Source organism: Schistocerca gregaria, chromosome 5 (assembly GCF_023897955.1).
Source record: "Schistocerca gregaria isolate iqSchGreg1 chromosome 5, iqSchGreg1.2, whole genome shotgun sequence".
Taxonomy (NCBI): Eukaryota; Metazoa; Arthropoda; class Insecta; order Orthoptera; family Acrididae; genus Schistocerca; species Schistocerca gregaria.
Window position 1 is genome coordinate 470,978,431 of NC_064924.1, and position 17,935 is coordinate 470,996,365.

The 17,935-nt window shown below is 40.7% G+C and overlaps 1 protein-coding gene across 1 annotated transcript in view; it reads left to right on the forward strand.

The window, feature by feature from the left end:
* LOC126273386 (neural-cadherin) overlaps positions 1-17,935 on the forward strand; it is a 432,448-nt gene that overhangs the window by 406,275 nt on the left and 8,238 nt on the right. Inside the window, exon 28 of the mRNA XM_049976939.1 lies at positions 6,081-6,228. Within this exon, the coding sequence (XP_049832896.1) occupies positions 6,081-6,138 (58 nt within the window). The 3' untranslated portion in view covers positions 6,139-6,228. The remainder of the gene's footprint in view (positions 1-6,080; positions 6,229-17,935) is intronic.

The window sequence follows — 17,935 nt, forward strand, 5'->3', positions numbered from 1 at the left end:
TTTTTCCGTTATTGTAAATCACTACGCGGGAACAACAACAGAGCCACATCACCACCACAGCTCTCTTCCAAGAGCACTGACATGCCACGTGTTTACAGGCAACAGTCAAATGAATATTACGTGAACAACTTGTTGCACTAGTGCTGACCTCTCGTGGTGATTCCGAGAACTTTTCAAACCATCCTCGTACTATTATCAGTCTTTCTCCTGGGCATCCAGGATCTTTATGTGACCTAGCTGCCTTGTTTCTTGGACACTGGTGATGAGATGTTTCACTCTCAGTGTCACCCAGTTGAAATGAGAACAGTGACTCCATTTTTGTTTTGGCCTGGTGATTGGGAGCAGGAAGAATGGTATGAAATCTGTAGTGTTATGCTTTGCTGTGTTTCATGCAAATGTCGTGAGAAGCAGTATTGTATCCCAATCTCTCTGTTCGACAATGTGTGTATCTGCCAATGTATTATTAAAGTGTTCTGTGAGGCCATTCATCATGTGACATATTAGGCAGTTGCCATTCTGTTGGTGATATTGCAATGTGAAACTATTTATTATATTAATCTAGACTGGAAAACTTTTCCACAATCAGGGATTACCACACAGGGTGCTTCATTCTTCAGCATGACGTCTCCTACAAGAAACTTGGCAATACCTGAAACTTTGGCAGTTGACACAGCTTTGGTTACAGCGCAGCTTATGAGATAATCATTGCAGACTATTGTCAGTTGTCCCTGCTCTTGACTTTTGGAACCTTCCTAAGAGGTCAATTCCAATTTGATGGAACAGCACTGTTGCAGGTGGGATTTGTTCCAGAGGTAATTGCAGCACATGCTTCCTATGTTAGCATTCCTTACAGTGGCTCACATAGTGTCTAACAGATTGGTGGAGACCTGGCCAGTGACATCTGCATGTGATTCGATCTAGAGTTTTCACAAAGTAGGGATGTTGAGCAACCATTTCCACCTCATTGGAATCCTGCTTTGGTTGTTGCCTCATTCTTCATGGCTTGTATCAATATCAGCAGCATGGAACTTCCCTCTGTTCAGAAGCAATGCCCTTTAATGTATTGATGACAGAGATTTCATCCACATTGCTATGTTACATCAAAAGGTTCCTTGAAAAGCAGTTGCCATCCTTGTGTTTGTATCCACTTTGATATACCACTGTGATGTCATGCTCCTGAAGCCTCTGTGCCCTTCTTACTAGTTGACCTGACAGATCCTTCAAGGTAATTAGCAAGCAGAAAGAATGGTGGTCTACCGTGTCAGTGAGTGGTTTTCCAAATAATGGTCCAAACAACTGCAATGCATATTTTCTCAGTTGTAAAGTAAAAAATTTTGGAATTGGAGAGTACTCTGGAAGCATAAGCTATCGCTTTCTCAGCGTCTTCCTCAGTTTGTGCTTGAACTGCATCCACCCCAAAACTACTAGAATGGTTCTTCAAGTGTGTTCAAAAAAATGACAGCGTCATCCAAATGGCAAAGACACTTCTTCCATTTAAGGTTTAGAAGCATACATACATTATTTAAACTCATTGAGACCATCAGGAGTTATGAAGGCAGTTTTTTCCTAGTCAGTCTCAATTTTCCAGTAACCTGTCGGCATACTTTGCTTCTTTCAAATAGTCTAGAGTGTCATCAATGTGCAGCAAAAAATAGATATTTTCCTTTGTGATTTTGTTCAGTCACTGGTCGTCAATGCTGAAATGTCATGTGCCATCCTTCTTCTTCACAAGGACCAATGGAGAGAGTCAAGGACTCTCCTAAGGACCAACTGTCTCATAATGTAGCATCTTCTCCACTTCCGCTCTGATTATCTGTCATTCAGTTAGCAACAGTCTGTATGATTGCTGGCTGATTTGGTAGATGACCACCACTGCTGATATGGTGTTTCGCTATAGGCTGCTTGGTCTGTCTTCTTCACTCCAGATTTGAGAGCGTCCAAAAGTCGATGCAGAATGTCTATCACTTGACTATGTTCTTTGGTCAGGCCAGCCTGTTGACAGTTTGACTGCAGCTTCCTCCCCTGCAGTGTCTGTCGTTGCAGTGGAACATGATTGTTCAATTATGACGCTAAGTTGCACTTTCTGGACTGGTTTGGCTGTCCCTGCTCATGTACATTTAGGGGTGAGTCGTAGCTGCCCATTACAGTTAGTGATTCAAAGTTCTTGACTCACCTACAATGCTTGTGATCATCACTGGCAAGTAGAATGATTTTGTAAGCCTGAGTAGCTTACTGCAGTTGACAAAAGTTCCAGAGTTTAACTGAGAATTTAGACTGATGCCTGGAAATCATTGGAATAGCTTTGTCAATCTGGAGCTCTGATATTTCAGAACATATGATTGCTTGTGATCCCTGCAAGAAGTCCCATCAGAAAATAACTTTAGTACTAAATTCTTTTTAAACAACAAATTTGAAGGCTGTGTTGTCATTCATAGTTATTCTTGTAATGCATGTTCCTGTCGGCTGTACGTATTTCACATTTGCAACCTTCAGCACAGTCTCTTTCATATCATGAAAAATCGTCTTCTATAGCTGATGACAGTAAGCATCCAACATTATGCAAAAGAAGCCCCTGAATTGACTAGTGCCCAGAAATGTTGGCTGTCAGTGATGACACCAATGAGATTTCCTGACATCTTGGTGAATGTTGTCCTTGGAGGATTTGCATTTTGTGGCAGCTTCACATCCATAGTTTGTTGGCTCATTTAGTTTTCCTGAAGTTGGCAGCTAGAGGAGCAGTTGGCAACTATGTAATCTGCAGTTGACTGGCATGAATAGAACTGTTGTGATTGTTGATGTTTGGTGATGTAGTAGTTGTCAAAAATTTTCCTTCTTACTTTGCAGTAGCATACACGCCCAGAGCATCCAAGGTGGGAACAAAACTTGTCTGATGTCCTCTGACCTCCAAGTATGTGTTCTTCTACAGGGCATTGTACTTGGTGTAGCAGCTGATTGTACCTGCATTTGGTGGGAGCTGAGCTGTGTCATAAGTCAGAGTTGTGTGAGTCAATTCTTCCTGACACCCTTGCTGGTGGCCACAGTTTGGTGCTGAAGATAGATACACCTCCTCTTCAACATTCTCAATTACCTCCTAATGTCAGGGGCTGAGTTGATGGCTGCTATTTCTTGTGTACTCGGTCTGACATTTCTGGCTGTCATACACTGCTGTATCTCTTCTCATACTATATGACACATGAGAGAACCAAGCTCATGTTGGTCTTCTACAACTGTCATAGGGACCACATTTGGCAGTCTGTCATACTTCTTTTGTCTTGACTCTTTTTGTGTTGCATTTCCTCGATATGCTGGCATCACTTGATGAATTATGCTGTTTTTGTGGCAACCTTTACCAGAAGGTACGTATACATGGACCAACACTGTACACTGTTCAACAGCCCATACAGACACTAACCATGTATGTATACTTTACACCTACACGAAATCTGGACCAACTTGGTACATATACTGTGTGACTCCATTCATAAATTTCAGATTTTGTCAGCTTCTGTAATACTCATATTCACGATTTTGCCTAGAGCCAAAATGTTCTGTATGTATGACTGTCATCTGTCCATGATGTTAATCTCTGTTCTTCAATTGTTTCTCTTCTAAGCACTCTTGCTGCTAATAGTTGCCAAACATTTTCTTCATTTTCGCCTGGAATTTGTCCCAGCTATTGAGCTTTTCTATGTTGTTCTCAAACTATTTCAGGGCTATGCTGCCCATGTAAAAGTACACATTCATCAAACACACTGTGTCATGCCGCATGTTGTATTTTGTGACTCAGTCAAATTTTTTGGGCCATGTCATCTGGTCCTAACCAGCATTTCCAGAGAACACTGAGAGTGTGATGTGCAGCTGACTTACTGCTGTTGTGGAATCCACCTGTGTCCTGAATATATGGATCTTAGGAACAACGTGTTGCTTGTATTCCAGTTTGTGTCAAAGTACACTATGCAGCATTTGTAGATCACAAATTTTATAATTTCTAATTCTTAACTACACCACTATGCAACACTACTCAACAGCGCTACACAAGACCACACTATGCTGCTGCACATGGTATCAGAATCAAACTGGATTTCTCTTTTGTCTGGATAGTTTGCCCTTGTTGCACTGAGGGGCAGCTCAGGATTCACAGGAGCTGTGTTGCTGTGCCACTCAAGGCGTAATAGATCTTCCGCTTGCAGGGCGGCCACTAACACGTGTCTCCTGCTGTGTTGGAACACTCTGATTCGAGCTGATCGACCTATCACAATCAAACACATCCCTGCTCAACTGGACATCTCTGTTGCTAGTGCTGACACACTCATCCACCACTTTGGGTACAACACGCTGGATTCCTGACCACCTAATGAAGATCATACAGGACAATGAAGGGTCATCTGTGTGGAATTGCTTGTGCATTACAAGGCTCATTATTACAATTTTTTGTCGAACTTCGTCACACACTGTGAAATATGGGTTCATCATTTTGAACCAGAAACAAATGACAATCCATGGACTGGCGTCACACCACCACTCCTCTGAAGAAAAAGTTCAGAGCACACCCTCAACCAGTAAAGTGATGGTGATAGTCTTCTGGGCCTCTGAAGAGGTTATTCTGTTTGATGTCCTCCCGTATGTGTGTATTTTAATCTGAATTCTTAAATTTCTTTTGCATATTTGTGTACCCAGTGGCCATAGTTCCAGGTTTTTATAACTTTGTAGGGTGTATTTCCGCCATTGTTAGTATGGATAGGGACTCTGATTGCTGCATTCAGATGCAAGCTGATTTGATGACCTGCCACTCACAGCTCCAGGTGGTGCTGGTTTCAGTCACTCAGCTTGAGGCTGTAGCCAATGAGCATCGCAGTGGGGGTCCTGATATGGGGATGCGAGGTTCGTCCAGCACATCCTTTGTGTCCCCGATTGGTCCACTTCTGTAACTGCTCTGATTGTTGCCCTCAACTGCGGTCAAATGGGAAGTTGTTTCGAGGCGTGACAGGCAGGGAGCTGATTGAAGAGCCTCCCAGGTCCATTTGATAAACATGTTTCAGGCCTTATCTGTGGCTGACAAAGATCCTGAGCCAGATGCTGTCACTCATCCTATTCCAGAGGAAGCCTCTCGGCCCTCAAGATCTGAGCAATCACAAATGGTGGGATTACTGGTAGTTGGGAGCTCCAGTGTAAGATGTGTATGGAACTGCTTAGGAATATGTCTGGCAAGGAGGTGAAGAAATCCAATGTGTGCTCTGTGTGCATTGGGAAGAGTCATTACAGACTTGGAATTAGTGCTTCTGGATGCCATAGGGTGCAGCCAACTGCAGGTGGAGACTCATGTCAATACTAGTGATGTGTGTCACTATCACTTTGGACAGATGGAAGGTCATACCAAAAGACTGGAAAGTTGCACAGGTCACGCCAGTACTCAAGAAAGGAAGTAGACGTAATCTAATGAATTACAGACCCAAATAACTGGTGTTGATTTGCAATAGGATTATGAAACATACACTGTATTTGAACATTATGAATTACCTAGAAGTAATGGCCTATTAAGACAATAGTGAGCACAGATTTCTTGTGAAACACAACAAGCTCTTTATTGACACAAAGTAATGAGTGCTGTCGGCATGGATCTCAAACTGATTCCATATTTCTAGGTTTCCAGAAGGTGTCTGACACCATTCCTCACAAGTGACTTCGAATCAGATTGTGTACTTACAAACTACTGCTTCAGTTGTGCAACTGAATTAATAATTTCCTGCCATAAAGGTCACAGTATATAGTAATTGATGGAAAATCATTGAGTAAAACATAAGTGATGCATATTGATTTAGACAAGACATCTGTATGGTGCGAAAAGTGGCAATTGTCTCTGAATAAGAAAAAGTGTTAGGTCATCCACATGAGTAGAAAAATAAATACACAAAATTTTGCATACATTATAAATCACACAAATTTAAAGGCTGTCATTTCAACTACCTAGGAATTACAATTATGAACAAATTAATTTGAAATTTTGTGTAACTCTTCATGTGATAATGTATTAATAAGACATATTGACATATTAATCATTTATTTTTCTGTATTTCCTACAGATTTGCAGCCCATCAGCATCAGCACAGCTCATCACATATTGTACCACCATATTCTTGATCAGCTGCCAAAATGTCTCATAGTTCTGGGAGTTAGCTATCTTTAACAAGTCTGCCTTCCAGAGTCTCGGCAGAAAAGAAGGCTGTAGTTGTAAGTATATACTTCATACTTCCGAAATATGTCTGAGTGAGCAGAATGGGTTCACAATGTCTCTCTCTCTCTCTCTCTCTCTCTCTCTCTCTCTCTCTCTCTCTCTCTCTCTCTCTTTCTCTCTTTCTCCCCCTCCCCCTCCCCCTCCCCCTCCCTCCCCCCTCCCCCCCCCACACACACGCGCGCATACACACACACACACACACACACACACACACACACTCCTCTCAGTTGGGAGGAGGCATGAGACTCATAGTGGGAAGGTGTATTTAGGCATTTGACTTTGTGGAAATTATGCAAGAACATGAGATACACTTTACTCCAGTGCTTCCAGGAGTCTGCTGTTTTTTGACAGAACCTGTATTCATTGGTGGCTTAGGTCCTGTTGGCAGTGTTGTGAGTCTCTCTTCTCCAAGGAAATGTGCTGGGGAGAGTACTCACAATCAGTCTTCATTTTTGACAATTAACCTCAAGTTGAAGGTGGTTTCGGTATTCTTGAGCACAGACTGAGCCCTTCCTCATCCATGCTGGAGTGTCTCAGTACTTTTAAGAGCCATCCTCCCCATGAAGCATCTGGAGCTATAAACTTCCATTGTATGCCTTACTGTGAGTGATATTGGATGTTATCAGCAAAAATGGTCATCCACAATTCTGTTACCTTTTCATTGGCTACATGGAATATTTGCACTGTGTCACTGTAGATGGTGTGTGGAACTTCTCATCTGCCAATAAGACTTTGGAGTGCCAACAAAAATGGGATTGTGAACTATTTCTAGGTGAATGGCTCTAGTCACAGTACAGGTATACAGAATGATATAGCATTTATTGTGGTACTTACAACTTTGGCCTATAACTACCTTTGATAATCAAAGGCAGTGACTTGCAATGGTTTGTGTAGCTTTACCCGGCCAGCAAGCAATGAAGCCTCTATGCCACAATGGATGCATAGTATCCAGGAGAAATGAAACTCTGAAGACAGAATTCTAAGCCCAAGATGGCTTAAATGGGTGTGAGTGTATAGAATTAAAAGCTTCATGAAGTGATGACTTCCATCCAGAATAAGTTGAGTTCATTTTTCAGTGGTTTATTTGGCATAATGCAGATGACCACCTAAATGTGACATGTCCTCATCCAAAAAAGGATTGAAAATCTTTATCTTGGATCCATTAGGAAGTGACTTGTTTTCCTTCAAAGCCTTGATTTCATAAAATCACTATCTTTGTTCAGCCTTGATCGGTAACGTCAAGCAGTTGCCATTTCTCCACCGTAATTTCACTGTGGAAATTAACCTTGTCAGTGAGATCCCTTTGCAACCAACATGGAAATGACTCCCAACAGTTTACAGTAGGCCCTAAATCTTTCTGTAGCTATCGTTGGCTGGGGTGTATCCATAAGAATGACTTGTGGATTCAGGTTTTGGTTTTTAATTTCTGGTAACGAAACAGATGTGATGTGCTAGTGATACTCATTTGGCCAGTGACAGAGCTGTTGTGAAAGCTAAGGTGGCCCATGCCCCATATATTGATTGTATGTAAGGCTTGAGGTATTTTTCGTATTGACAAATCAGCCACAGGATTTTCCCTACCTGGACAGCGTCTCCACTGTGATAGTATGGTCTGCTTATGAATTTCTGTGGCCCTGTTTCACATGAATTAACTTGGCAAGCATCACCCAGTCTGTCCAGAGACCTGCTTCACTTATGTCTGTTTTGGTTGCCTTACACATTTTTGTCCCTCAGAATAACTTTCCATAAACAAATAAAACAATAACCCCACATAATATTTGTTCTTTTACCCATGGTGAATTATTTTATAGTTTTCACTCATGAGTATTATTTATCGGTAAGAAAATATAGTGATGCGTAGCACTCCTCTGGAGAGGTTTGTATCGCCATAGAGAATTTAATCATCCAACAAGCAACTGGGAAAATTGCAGTTTTGTAAGTGGTGGCCCTGAAAAGACGTCTTGCAAAAATTACTAATTGCATTTTCTGAGAACTACCAGAACATATTGTTTGGATGCCCATTCATGAAGAAGGGTTTATACGTCCAGCAAACTAGATAAAGAGGCACCAGTGTCATATCTCAATAAATAACTCGTAACATTTAGCTCTGGAGAGGAGCATGTAAAATAACAGTGGCTTAGGTGTAGAAGAGTAATTGTCCATGCACTTGACAGATATGTACTTATTACAACAATTCATGATGGAAGGGACCCTCCATGGTGCACAGTCATTGTACAGAAACTTATAAAGAAATATAAATTACTGCATAATAGGTGTAAAACAAAGCATTGGGCTAAAAATAGGGAGAGGCTGAATGAAAGAAATGTATGAAGCCTTCAACAGCTGCCATAGCAGAATATAATCAAAGGTCTCTCACAAACACCAAAGAAATTCTGCTCATATGCAGAGGCTTTTAGTGATACCAGTATTAGAGTCAGGACACTCATGGTCAAAACAGGAAATGAAATCAAGTGTAGCAAAGCAAAATCAAAAATGATGAACTCCATTTTCAAATGTTCATTTACAAATAAAAATCCCACGCCATTGCTTCAATTTGATTCTTGCACACCTGCAAAGATGGGCGAAATAGATATCAGTGCAATGGTGTCAAGAATTAGCCAAAGTTACTAAAACTGACAAAATTTCTTGGACCCGATGCAATCCCTGTAAGATTCCATACTGAATTTGTGGCTGAGTTATGCTTCAACCATAATCTAAAGTAGATCCTTTGAACAAAGAAATATATCAAATAGTTGGAAGAAAGCACAAGTCACACAAATCCACACAAATAGTAGCATAAGTGATCCACAAAACTACCATCCAGTATACTTGACAGCCATTTGTTGTAGAATCTTTGAACATATTCTAACCTCAAATATAATGAGGTATTTCATCCTCGATGCCAACCAGCATGGATTCTGAACACATTGATCAAGTGAAACCCGGCTGATACCTTTCTCACATGACATCTTACAAGCCATGGTCAAGGCTCAATTTTCGAAAAGCATTTGACATGGTATCATACCTATGCTTAACATCAAAAGTACCATCATATAGTGAAATTTTTGGCTGGATTGAGGATTTCTTGGTAGGAAGGACACAGTATGTTATTTCAAACAGGGAGTCATCAACAGATGTAGAAATAATCAGGTGTGCACCTTCATGTTGTATATTAATGACCTTGCGCAATAGTAATTGCAACAACAGACGTTTCAAAGATTATGCGGTCATCTAAAATGAAGTACCATTTGAAAAAAGCTGCACTAACTTTCAGTCAGTTGTGATAAGACTTCAAGGTGGTGCAAAGATTGAAATGAAAAATGTAATAGCCTATGTTTACAGTATCAACTTATCATAAATGGAATTGGTCAACTTGTACAAATACCTGGTTGTAAAACTTGGTAGGGATATGAAATGGAATGATCACATGGTCTCGGTGATATGTAAAGCAGATGGCAGACTTCTGTCATTAGTAGAATAGTTGGCAAATGCAATCAGTGTACAAAGGAGCTGACTTACAAATCACTCATGCAACCCACCCTAGAACATTGCTCAAGTGCGTGGAACCAATACCAAATAGGACTAACAGGAAATACTGGACATATACAGAGAAGGGCAGCACAAATGATCACAAGTTTGATAGACCTATAAGAAAGCGTCACAGACATCCTGAAGAAATTATATTGCAAATTGCCGTGAGAAAGTCTGATTATAAAGTTTCAAGACCCAGCTTTAAATGCTGACAACTCCCAATGTATCAGTCCTCAAGTGATACCATGGACAAGATTAGATTAAATACACTGCACACAGAGGCATTTAAACAATTATTCTTCCCACACTCTATACGTTAATGGAACGAGAAGAAGCTATAATAACTGGTGCAATGGGAAGTACCCTCTGTCATGCTCTTCAGAGTGGTTTGCAGAGTTCGGATGTAGTTGTAGGCCTGGAAGGGCTGATATATACAAATGCACCATCAGATGGCAAGATGCTAAGACAGAAGTCCATCCCATCCTAGTCCAAATAATCAAGTATCATGAACAAAATTTTCCCTATTATGGATACACAAATTACTTAGGCCAGAGGGTCATAAAAATTGTTGGGTTTCTGCTATTTTGTTGATGACTTCATGGTATACCACACAAATGTATCATCTACTACATTATACTTATATCCCAATATATACTTGGTTCTTGTGATGTCTTATCCTTTTGAATTCCATTTTCCAACCAGTTGCCCAAGATTCATCAGCCATTTTGACAGAAGCATCTGAACTTGGAGTTATTACTCTATTTTCATGTACAATGTCTGCTTCAGAGTCATTCATGTAAATGTTACGATCTAGTAAGACAGTTGTGGTAGAAAACTGTGAGTGATACTTGACTGCCAACTCCCTCAGAGTAGCTGATAGTAGAAATAGACTGCTTTTGAGCCTAAAGGAAAGTAGTTTTTCTTCACATCTCGATTGCTTCATTTACTCTATTCATTTGCTCTATGATGATGGGTTCCTTACCTTAAAACCTTACCAGGTCTCTGTTGTCTAGATGGAGAACTAACTCCCAAAAGGCCTAGGCAATATGACAAGTTGTTATACTAAAAAATGTATGAGTACTGCAGTTAACTTAGTGGGAAGATGCATCAGATATGAGTGGTCACTTGGTGCTTCCCTCTCTCATTCTTAACACTATTTAATGAGACAAATAAAAGATGTCAGCTATAATTTGTGGGAGGAGCCAGTTTAGTGTGTCCATTTTCGATGTAATTGGACATTTGTCTCTCATAGGTGCCACTGAGGATGCCATTATTCTCCAGGTGCATCTCAAAGTGAAGAACTATTTTTAAGCATTACAGATATGTTATTTGGAAGAACAGCTGCTGATTTTTATGGGAGATGGGCTAATTTTTGCTGATCCTCAATAGATTAGGAGGTGAAAAGTTCCTCAAGAAATACTGAATCCTTTGCACTCATTGACCAGTCCTGATTGTTGCATATTCCTGTTGTCTCTCACTCCCAGAAGATTCAGACTGTGTTTTCAAATGATTGATTGAATAAGTTTTCAAAAACAGCCACAAGTTGCACTTTGTATTTTTTATTATGACCGATTTTCCTCTTCAAATGAACAAGAGCACTATCAGAATATACAGTTTAAGGTTGGCTGAGAGCAGTAATAATTGCCTTTACAATTAGCTGACAGCTCTAAAGATTAATCTGGCTGTACTATAGTACTTAAAGTTATGTTTAAAGTGCAGTAGTAAATGATGGCATCATTTACTACTGTACTTTAAATGTAAGTTTAAATACTATGCGTATTTTCATTCTCTGCTTTCGTATGGCATCGTATTCTGGGGTAACTCATCATTGAGTAAAAGAGTGTCCATTGCGCAAAAGTGTGTAATCAGAATAATTGCTGGAGCTCATCCAAGATCATCCTGCAGACACTTATTTAAAGAGCTAGAGATCTTCACTACAGCCTCACAATATATATACACTCCCGGAAATTGAAATAAGAACACCGTGAATTCATTGTCCCAGGAAGGGGAAACTTTATTGACACATTCCTGGGGTCAGATACATCACATGATCACACTGACAGAACCACAGGCACATAGACACAGGCAACAGAGCATGCACAATGTCGGCACTAGTACAGTGTATATCCACCTTTCGCAGCGATGCAGGCTGCTATTCTCCCAAGGAAACGATCGTAGAGATGCTGGATGTAGTCCTGTCGAACAGCTTGCCATGCCATTTCCACCTGGCGCCTCAGTTGGACCAGCGTTCGTGCTGGACGTACAGACCGCGTGAGACGACGCTTCATCCAGTCCCAAACATGCTCAATGGGGGACAGATCTGGAGATCTTGCTGGCCAGGGTAGTTGACTCACACCTTCTAGAGCACGTTGGGTGGCACGGGAAACATGCGGACGTGCATTGTCCTGTTGGAACAGCAAGTTCCCTTGCCGGTCTAGGAATGGTAGAACGATGGGTTCGATGACGGTTTGGATGTACCGTGCACTATTCAGTGTCCCCTCGAAGATCACCAGAGGTGTAAGGCCAGTGTAGGAGATCGCTCCCCACACCATGATGCCGGATGTTGGCCCTGTGTGCTTCGGTCGTATGCAGTCGTGATTGTGGAGCTCACCTGCACGGCACCAAACACGCATACGACCATCATTGGCACCAAGGCAGAAGCGACTCTCATCACTGAAGACGACACGTCTCCATTCGTCCCTCCAATCATGCCTGTCGCGACACCACTGGAGGCGGGCTGCACGATGTTGGGGCGTGAGCGGAAGACGGCCTAACGGTGTGCGGGACCGTAGCCCAGCTTCATGGAGACGGTTGCGAATGGTCCTTGCCAATACCCCAGGAGCAACAGTGTCCCTAATCTGCTGGGAAGTGGCGGTGCGGTCCCCTACGGCACTGCGTAAGATCCTACGGTCTTGGCGTGCATCCGTGCATCGCTGCGGTCCGGCCCCAGGTCGACGGGCACGTGCACCTTCCGCCGACCACTAGCAACAACATCGATGTACTGTGGAGACCTCACGCCCCATGTGTTGAGCAATTCGGCGGTACGTCCACCCGGCCTCCCGCATGCCCACTATACGCCCTCGCTCAAAGTCCGTCAACTGCACATACGGTTCACGTCCACGCTGTCGCGGCATGCTACCAGTGTTAAAGACTGCGATGGAGCTCCGTATGCCACGGCAAACTGGCTGACACTGACGGCGGCGGTGCACAAATGCTGCGCAGCTAGCACCATTCGACGGCCAACACCGCGGTTCCTGGTGTGTCCGCTGTGCCGTGCGTGTGATCATTGCTTGTACAGCCCTCTTGCAGTGTCCGGAGCAAGTATGGTGGGTCTGACACACCGGTGTCAATGTGTTCTTGTTTCCATTTCCAGGAGTGTATATTCACTTATGAAATTTGTTATTAACAATCTGAACGAATTCAAAAGTAATACCAGTGTAGATGGCTACAACACTAGGAGAAAGGATGATCTTCACTACTCAAGGTTAAATATGACTTTGGCTCAGAAAGGAGTAAATTATGCTGCCACAAAAGTCTTTGGTCACTTACCTAATAGTATCAAAAGTCTGACAGATAGCAATATAGCATTTAAAAGGAAATTAAAAGAATTTCAGAATTTCTTAATGGCAACTCCTTCTACTCATTAGATGAATTTTTGGATATAGTAAGTGGGTAATCTCCCCCCCCCCCCAAATTAATTAATTAATTAATTATTTAAAAAATAAAAATATTAAGTGTCATGTAATATTTTGTATGATGTAATATCTTGTATTGACACCTTTTATTAAGCTGACACGTTCCACGTCGTTACAAAGTGTTGTATTCATGATCTATGGAACAAGTACTAACCTAATCTAATCTCTAATCTTTATGGAGCCATCAGAGAGATGGAGATTCCAGAAAACAGCACATGAGTCTGAGAAAGGACAAGTGAATTGAATCTAAAAAAATATGTTGGAATTCAGGAGGAAAGAGTAAGAGTACCATAGCCACAAGTGCAGATTATGAAGATGTCATGAATGAATCTCAACCACACAAGACAATCAAAGTGTTGAACAAATCGGAAGTATTTTTTAGGTGTGCCATAAACTGGTTGATATATGGAGCTACCATGCATATGACCATGGCAGTTCTGTGAATTTGGCCAATAAAGATGGTGGTGGGGGTTATGGGCAAAGAAGTGGTTAATGAAGAAGACTAGGAAGGAGCTAGTGGAATGATGTCAGAACAATGCTGAGAGTAGTCTCATGGGCAAGAGGGATGCTTGTATGTATGGGTGAGAGAGAATTTGCACAGATAAAAAAGAAGAAGAAGAAGAAGAAATGTTTAAGAGGTGTAGTGATGAAGGAACAACTCTGAGTGACAGGAGCAGAACAGAAATCAGGACATAGCATCGTAGGTGGAACAAAACAGCGCTACAGCATTGTCTCAATATAGTAGTAATGAAATGAGAGCATTGTCGTAGAAAGTTGCTTTGAGCAGTGCTGAAGGGATGAAAATTGCTTATTCCCATAGTGGCGACCAGATTGTTTGGGCAACTTTAACAGCATTCCCTTATTGTTTAGTTGCTCACAGGAGTCTCAAAAACATCTTTTCATACACAAAGTGTCTGTTCACATTGGCTTCAACTGCTCAATTGGCAATTTCAGTGATATGCATGTATGAGTGCCATGTAATACTATGGTGCTCCCTTGCTCCACATTGACCTAACTATACTTGTGTGTAAAACACCTCTACACTTTCTGCCCAGCTATCATTTCCTTCCACTCTGAACATTGCTCTGATATAATCTACAGCTTTAAATGTGCTGAATAGTTTGATTTAGTTATGTCTTGCATGCAAACTGCTGTGGAACCAACTTAAAAGCTCATACATCAAAGTAACTGGCAAGGGTAACATACAGAAGAATGGAAAAGAAAATCTAAAATTTGTTAGATAATAATTGTATGTTAGAATGGAATAACAGAGCTAACCCACACAGACATGTTCTGAGATATTCTGAGTTTTGCATGTGTCTTCATTGTATGAAATTCAGCACATTAACAGTCACCTCATTTGGTTCATAAACAATAGGAACCATCTGCTGATATCCATTATTTATCTGAAAAAGTCAGCTGAAATCCACAAATCTGAAAACTGGGTTACTTTTACAACAGTCTAGTTTTCACACAATTTCTTGTTTTAAAATAGAGTTGGGTATCGATTTACTTCAACATGTATTTCTTGTTACATTTGTGGATTACTAGTAGTATCTGGAATTCAGGTCACACAAACTCTAAGCAGCCTTGAGTATTGAAACCCATACCTACTTTCTGCCATCTGGATTCCTACTCCTCCTTGCTGCTGAAGTGCACAGTACATGGCATGATTGTTTTCAGTGAGCAGGAACATCAAGTCCATGTGTTTCACACTCGCAGTCTTTCTGCCACCCGGATATGAGCAGTCCACATTCTGTAAGCATGAGTATGCTGTGATACAGTTGAAATCTGTGGGATGTTCTGTGTTTATGAGGCCATCCAGTACATTTGTTCAAAGCCTTAACTTCCCTCAAACAGCCAATGGAAAGTATTTTTTTTAATTTTCTATTTTATTTTATTTTTTTAATCGCATAATGCATGGCCTGCTGGCTACAATTTTTGTGACTCAAATTGTACAAAATTTCATGTTCTGCCCACATGTGCACATCTGTTTCTTAGGTAGAATTGAAGTTGCTGCTTTCAAATCTCGAAAATTTTTGCTCATCATCTGCACACGGAAAGAATTCTAAACTAGGGTCTTTTGTGTCAGTCATCTGGAATAAAGATAGTCCATTTTTCTAATATCTTCCTCAATAATGCCAAAGTCACTGTCAGAAGGCAAAAAGATATGTACAGGAATCAAGTAATAATTTTCTGTGGTAGCAAAAACTTCAACCATTACAAGGGGATAGTGCATCATGTAGAGTCCATGCAGGATATGGTGGCTGATGTGTACAGTGACCAATTTTCATCCAGAGCACTGGGTGAGTTTATTCATTTGTTCTGAAAAGGAGGCCAACAAATGTTAGCCTCCTTTTGGCACATGATGTGCAATCTTTCTTAAATGATTTTATGGAAAAAATGAGGTAAAAAAATTGTTTTTCCTTTACTTACATCTTTATATGTCAGGTTCATGATGATGTGCCCATGATTTTGTTAATGGTCATAGTTATTATTTTATTTACATGGAAGTAAGACATTGTGAAAAATTTGGAAAGTTAACATTGAAAAATAGAGATCACTATGATTTAGTATTTGGTGCATATTACATTATACATTGGTGCATATGAAATTTAGATAACATGTTGAATTTTTCTTTAGACTTGGATTGAGGTGTCTCTCTGTCACCAATCTCATTTGCGATTGCACTGCACCAGCAATAAAGTCAGAGTAAAATATCCATAATCTTCTTCATATTTTGTAAATAGTCTCAGATATCGAAATGAGATTTTGGCAAATGATAACATGCAAAGAGGAGAATATTTTGCTGTATTGTTATTGTGCAAGAGTTCATTATCTGCCATGTTATTCCATTAACTACAGACTTTGACAATGAAAGAACGTAATTCTTAAGGGCCATCGATAACTGGTGAAAAGAGAAATGCTACGGGTTTTGGAATTCCATGTTTTTTTATTTATTTATTTGTGTGTGTGTGTGTGTGTGTGTGTGTGTGTGTGTGTGTGTGTGCACGCGCGCGCACGTGCGCAACATGTTAGTGAAGAGAGACTGTGTAAACTCTGCTAGGTTTTGGCAGAAGAAGCAAGTTTTAACATGGCAACCAGAGAAATGTGTAGGTTTTACTCAAAATTCACCCACTTTTCTGAAAGTCAAAAATGATTAAAAAGCCAGGCAAAAATAAATTGACGCATTTTCAGTGGAATTCTTTTAAGATACTAACAAAAGCAGAAGTGACAGATCTTTTTGAACAGTTCTGATGCAAGTATGAGGGTGGAGGGGCTCCACTTAATATATACGAAAAATGTGAGCATAGGCTTCAGTTTTGATTGTCACTTCCCCTCCAGCACTCAGCATTTCCCCTACAGTGTCTGTCCACAACCCCCACCACTACTGCTCTCCCCACACGTGCCCTGCTATCTGCGCATCTACAACCCATGGTATTCTGTGTGGACTATAAAATGTGTTATTCTTGCTTTGTGCAGACCAGGAATTGGAAAAAATGCAAATTTCTCATTTTCAGTGTGTTTTCTGACACACTTCGAAATTTAAACAAACAAAAAATGGTTTTTGAAGCACCTCTTGAAATCATGTTTTCAGTCCACATATGTGTAACATCAGAAGAGAAATTTGTTAACATCGAGTATAGATTTAAATGTCAAGAAGTCATTTCTGAAATTATTTGTATGCAGTGTAGCCATGTATGGAAGTGAAACATGGACAATAAATATTTTGGACAAGATGAGAATAGAAGCTTTCGAAATGTGGTGCTACAGAAGAATGCTGAAGATTAGATGGGTAGATCACATAACTAATGAGGAGGTATTGAATAGAATTGGCGAGAAGAGGAGTTTGTGGCACAACTTGACTAGAAGAAGGGATTGCTTGGTAGGACTTGTTCTGAGGCATCAAGGGATCACCAATTTAGTATTGGAAGGCAGCGTGGAGGGTAAAAATCATAAAGGGAGACCCAGAGATGAATACACTAAATAGATTCAGAAGGTTGCAGTAGGTACTGGGAGATGAAGAAGCTTGCACAGGATACAGTAGCATTGAGAGCTACATCAAACCAGTCTCAGGAATGACGACCACAACAACAACAATGTGTAATATCACTATTATGATGTAAAATCCAGGATGGAATGTAACAATATTATGAAAGGAAAGTCGCTACACACCATATATTGAAGATGCTGAGTCGCAGATAGGCACGTATGTGTGTGTATTGTTGACAAATGCCATTGGCCAAAAGCTTTAAGTGTGAAAATCTTTTTGTTGTGCCTATCTGCTATTCAACATCTTCCCTCTGTGGTGAGTAGCAACTTTCTTTCTCATAATATTGTTACACCACTATTACAGTTACATATGTGGATACTGAAGTCATACACCCAAAGTTGCCTCAAGTAGATCACAACTTCAGTAGGTGTCTTGGGTGTTGGAAGAGCTTTCTGCAAATCACTGGTTATTAAACAAGTCTGA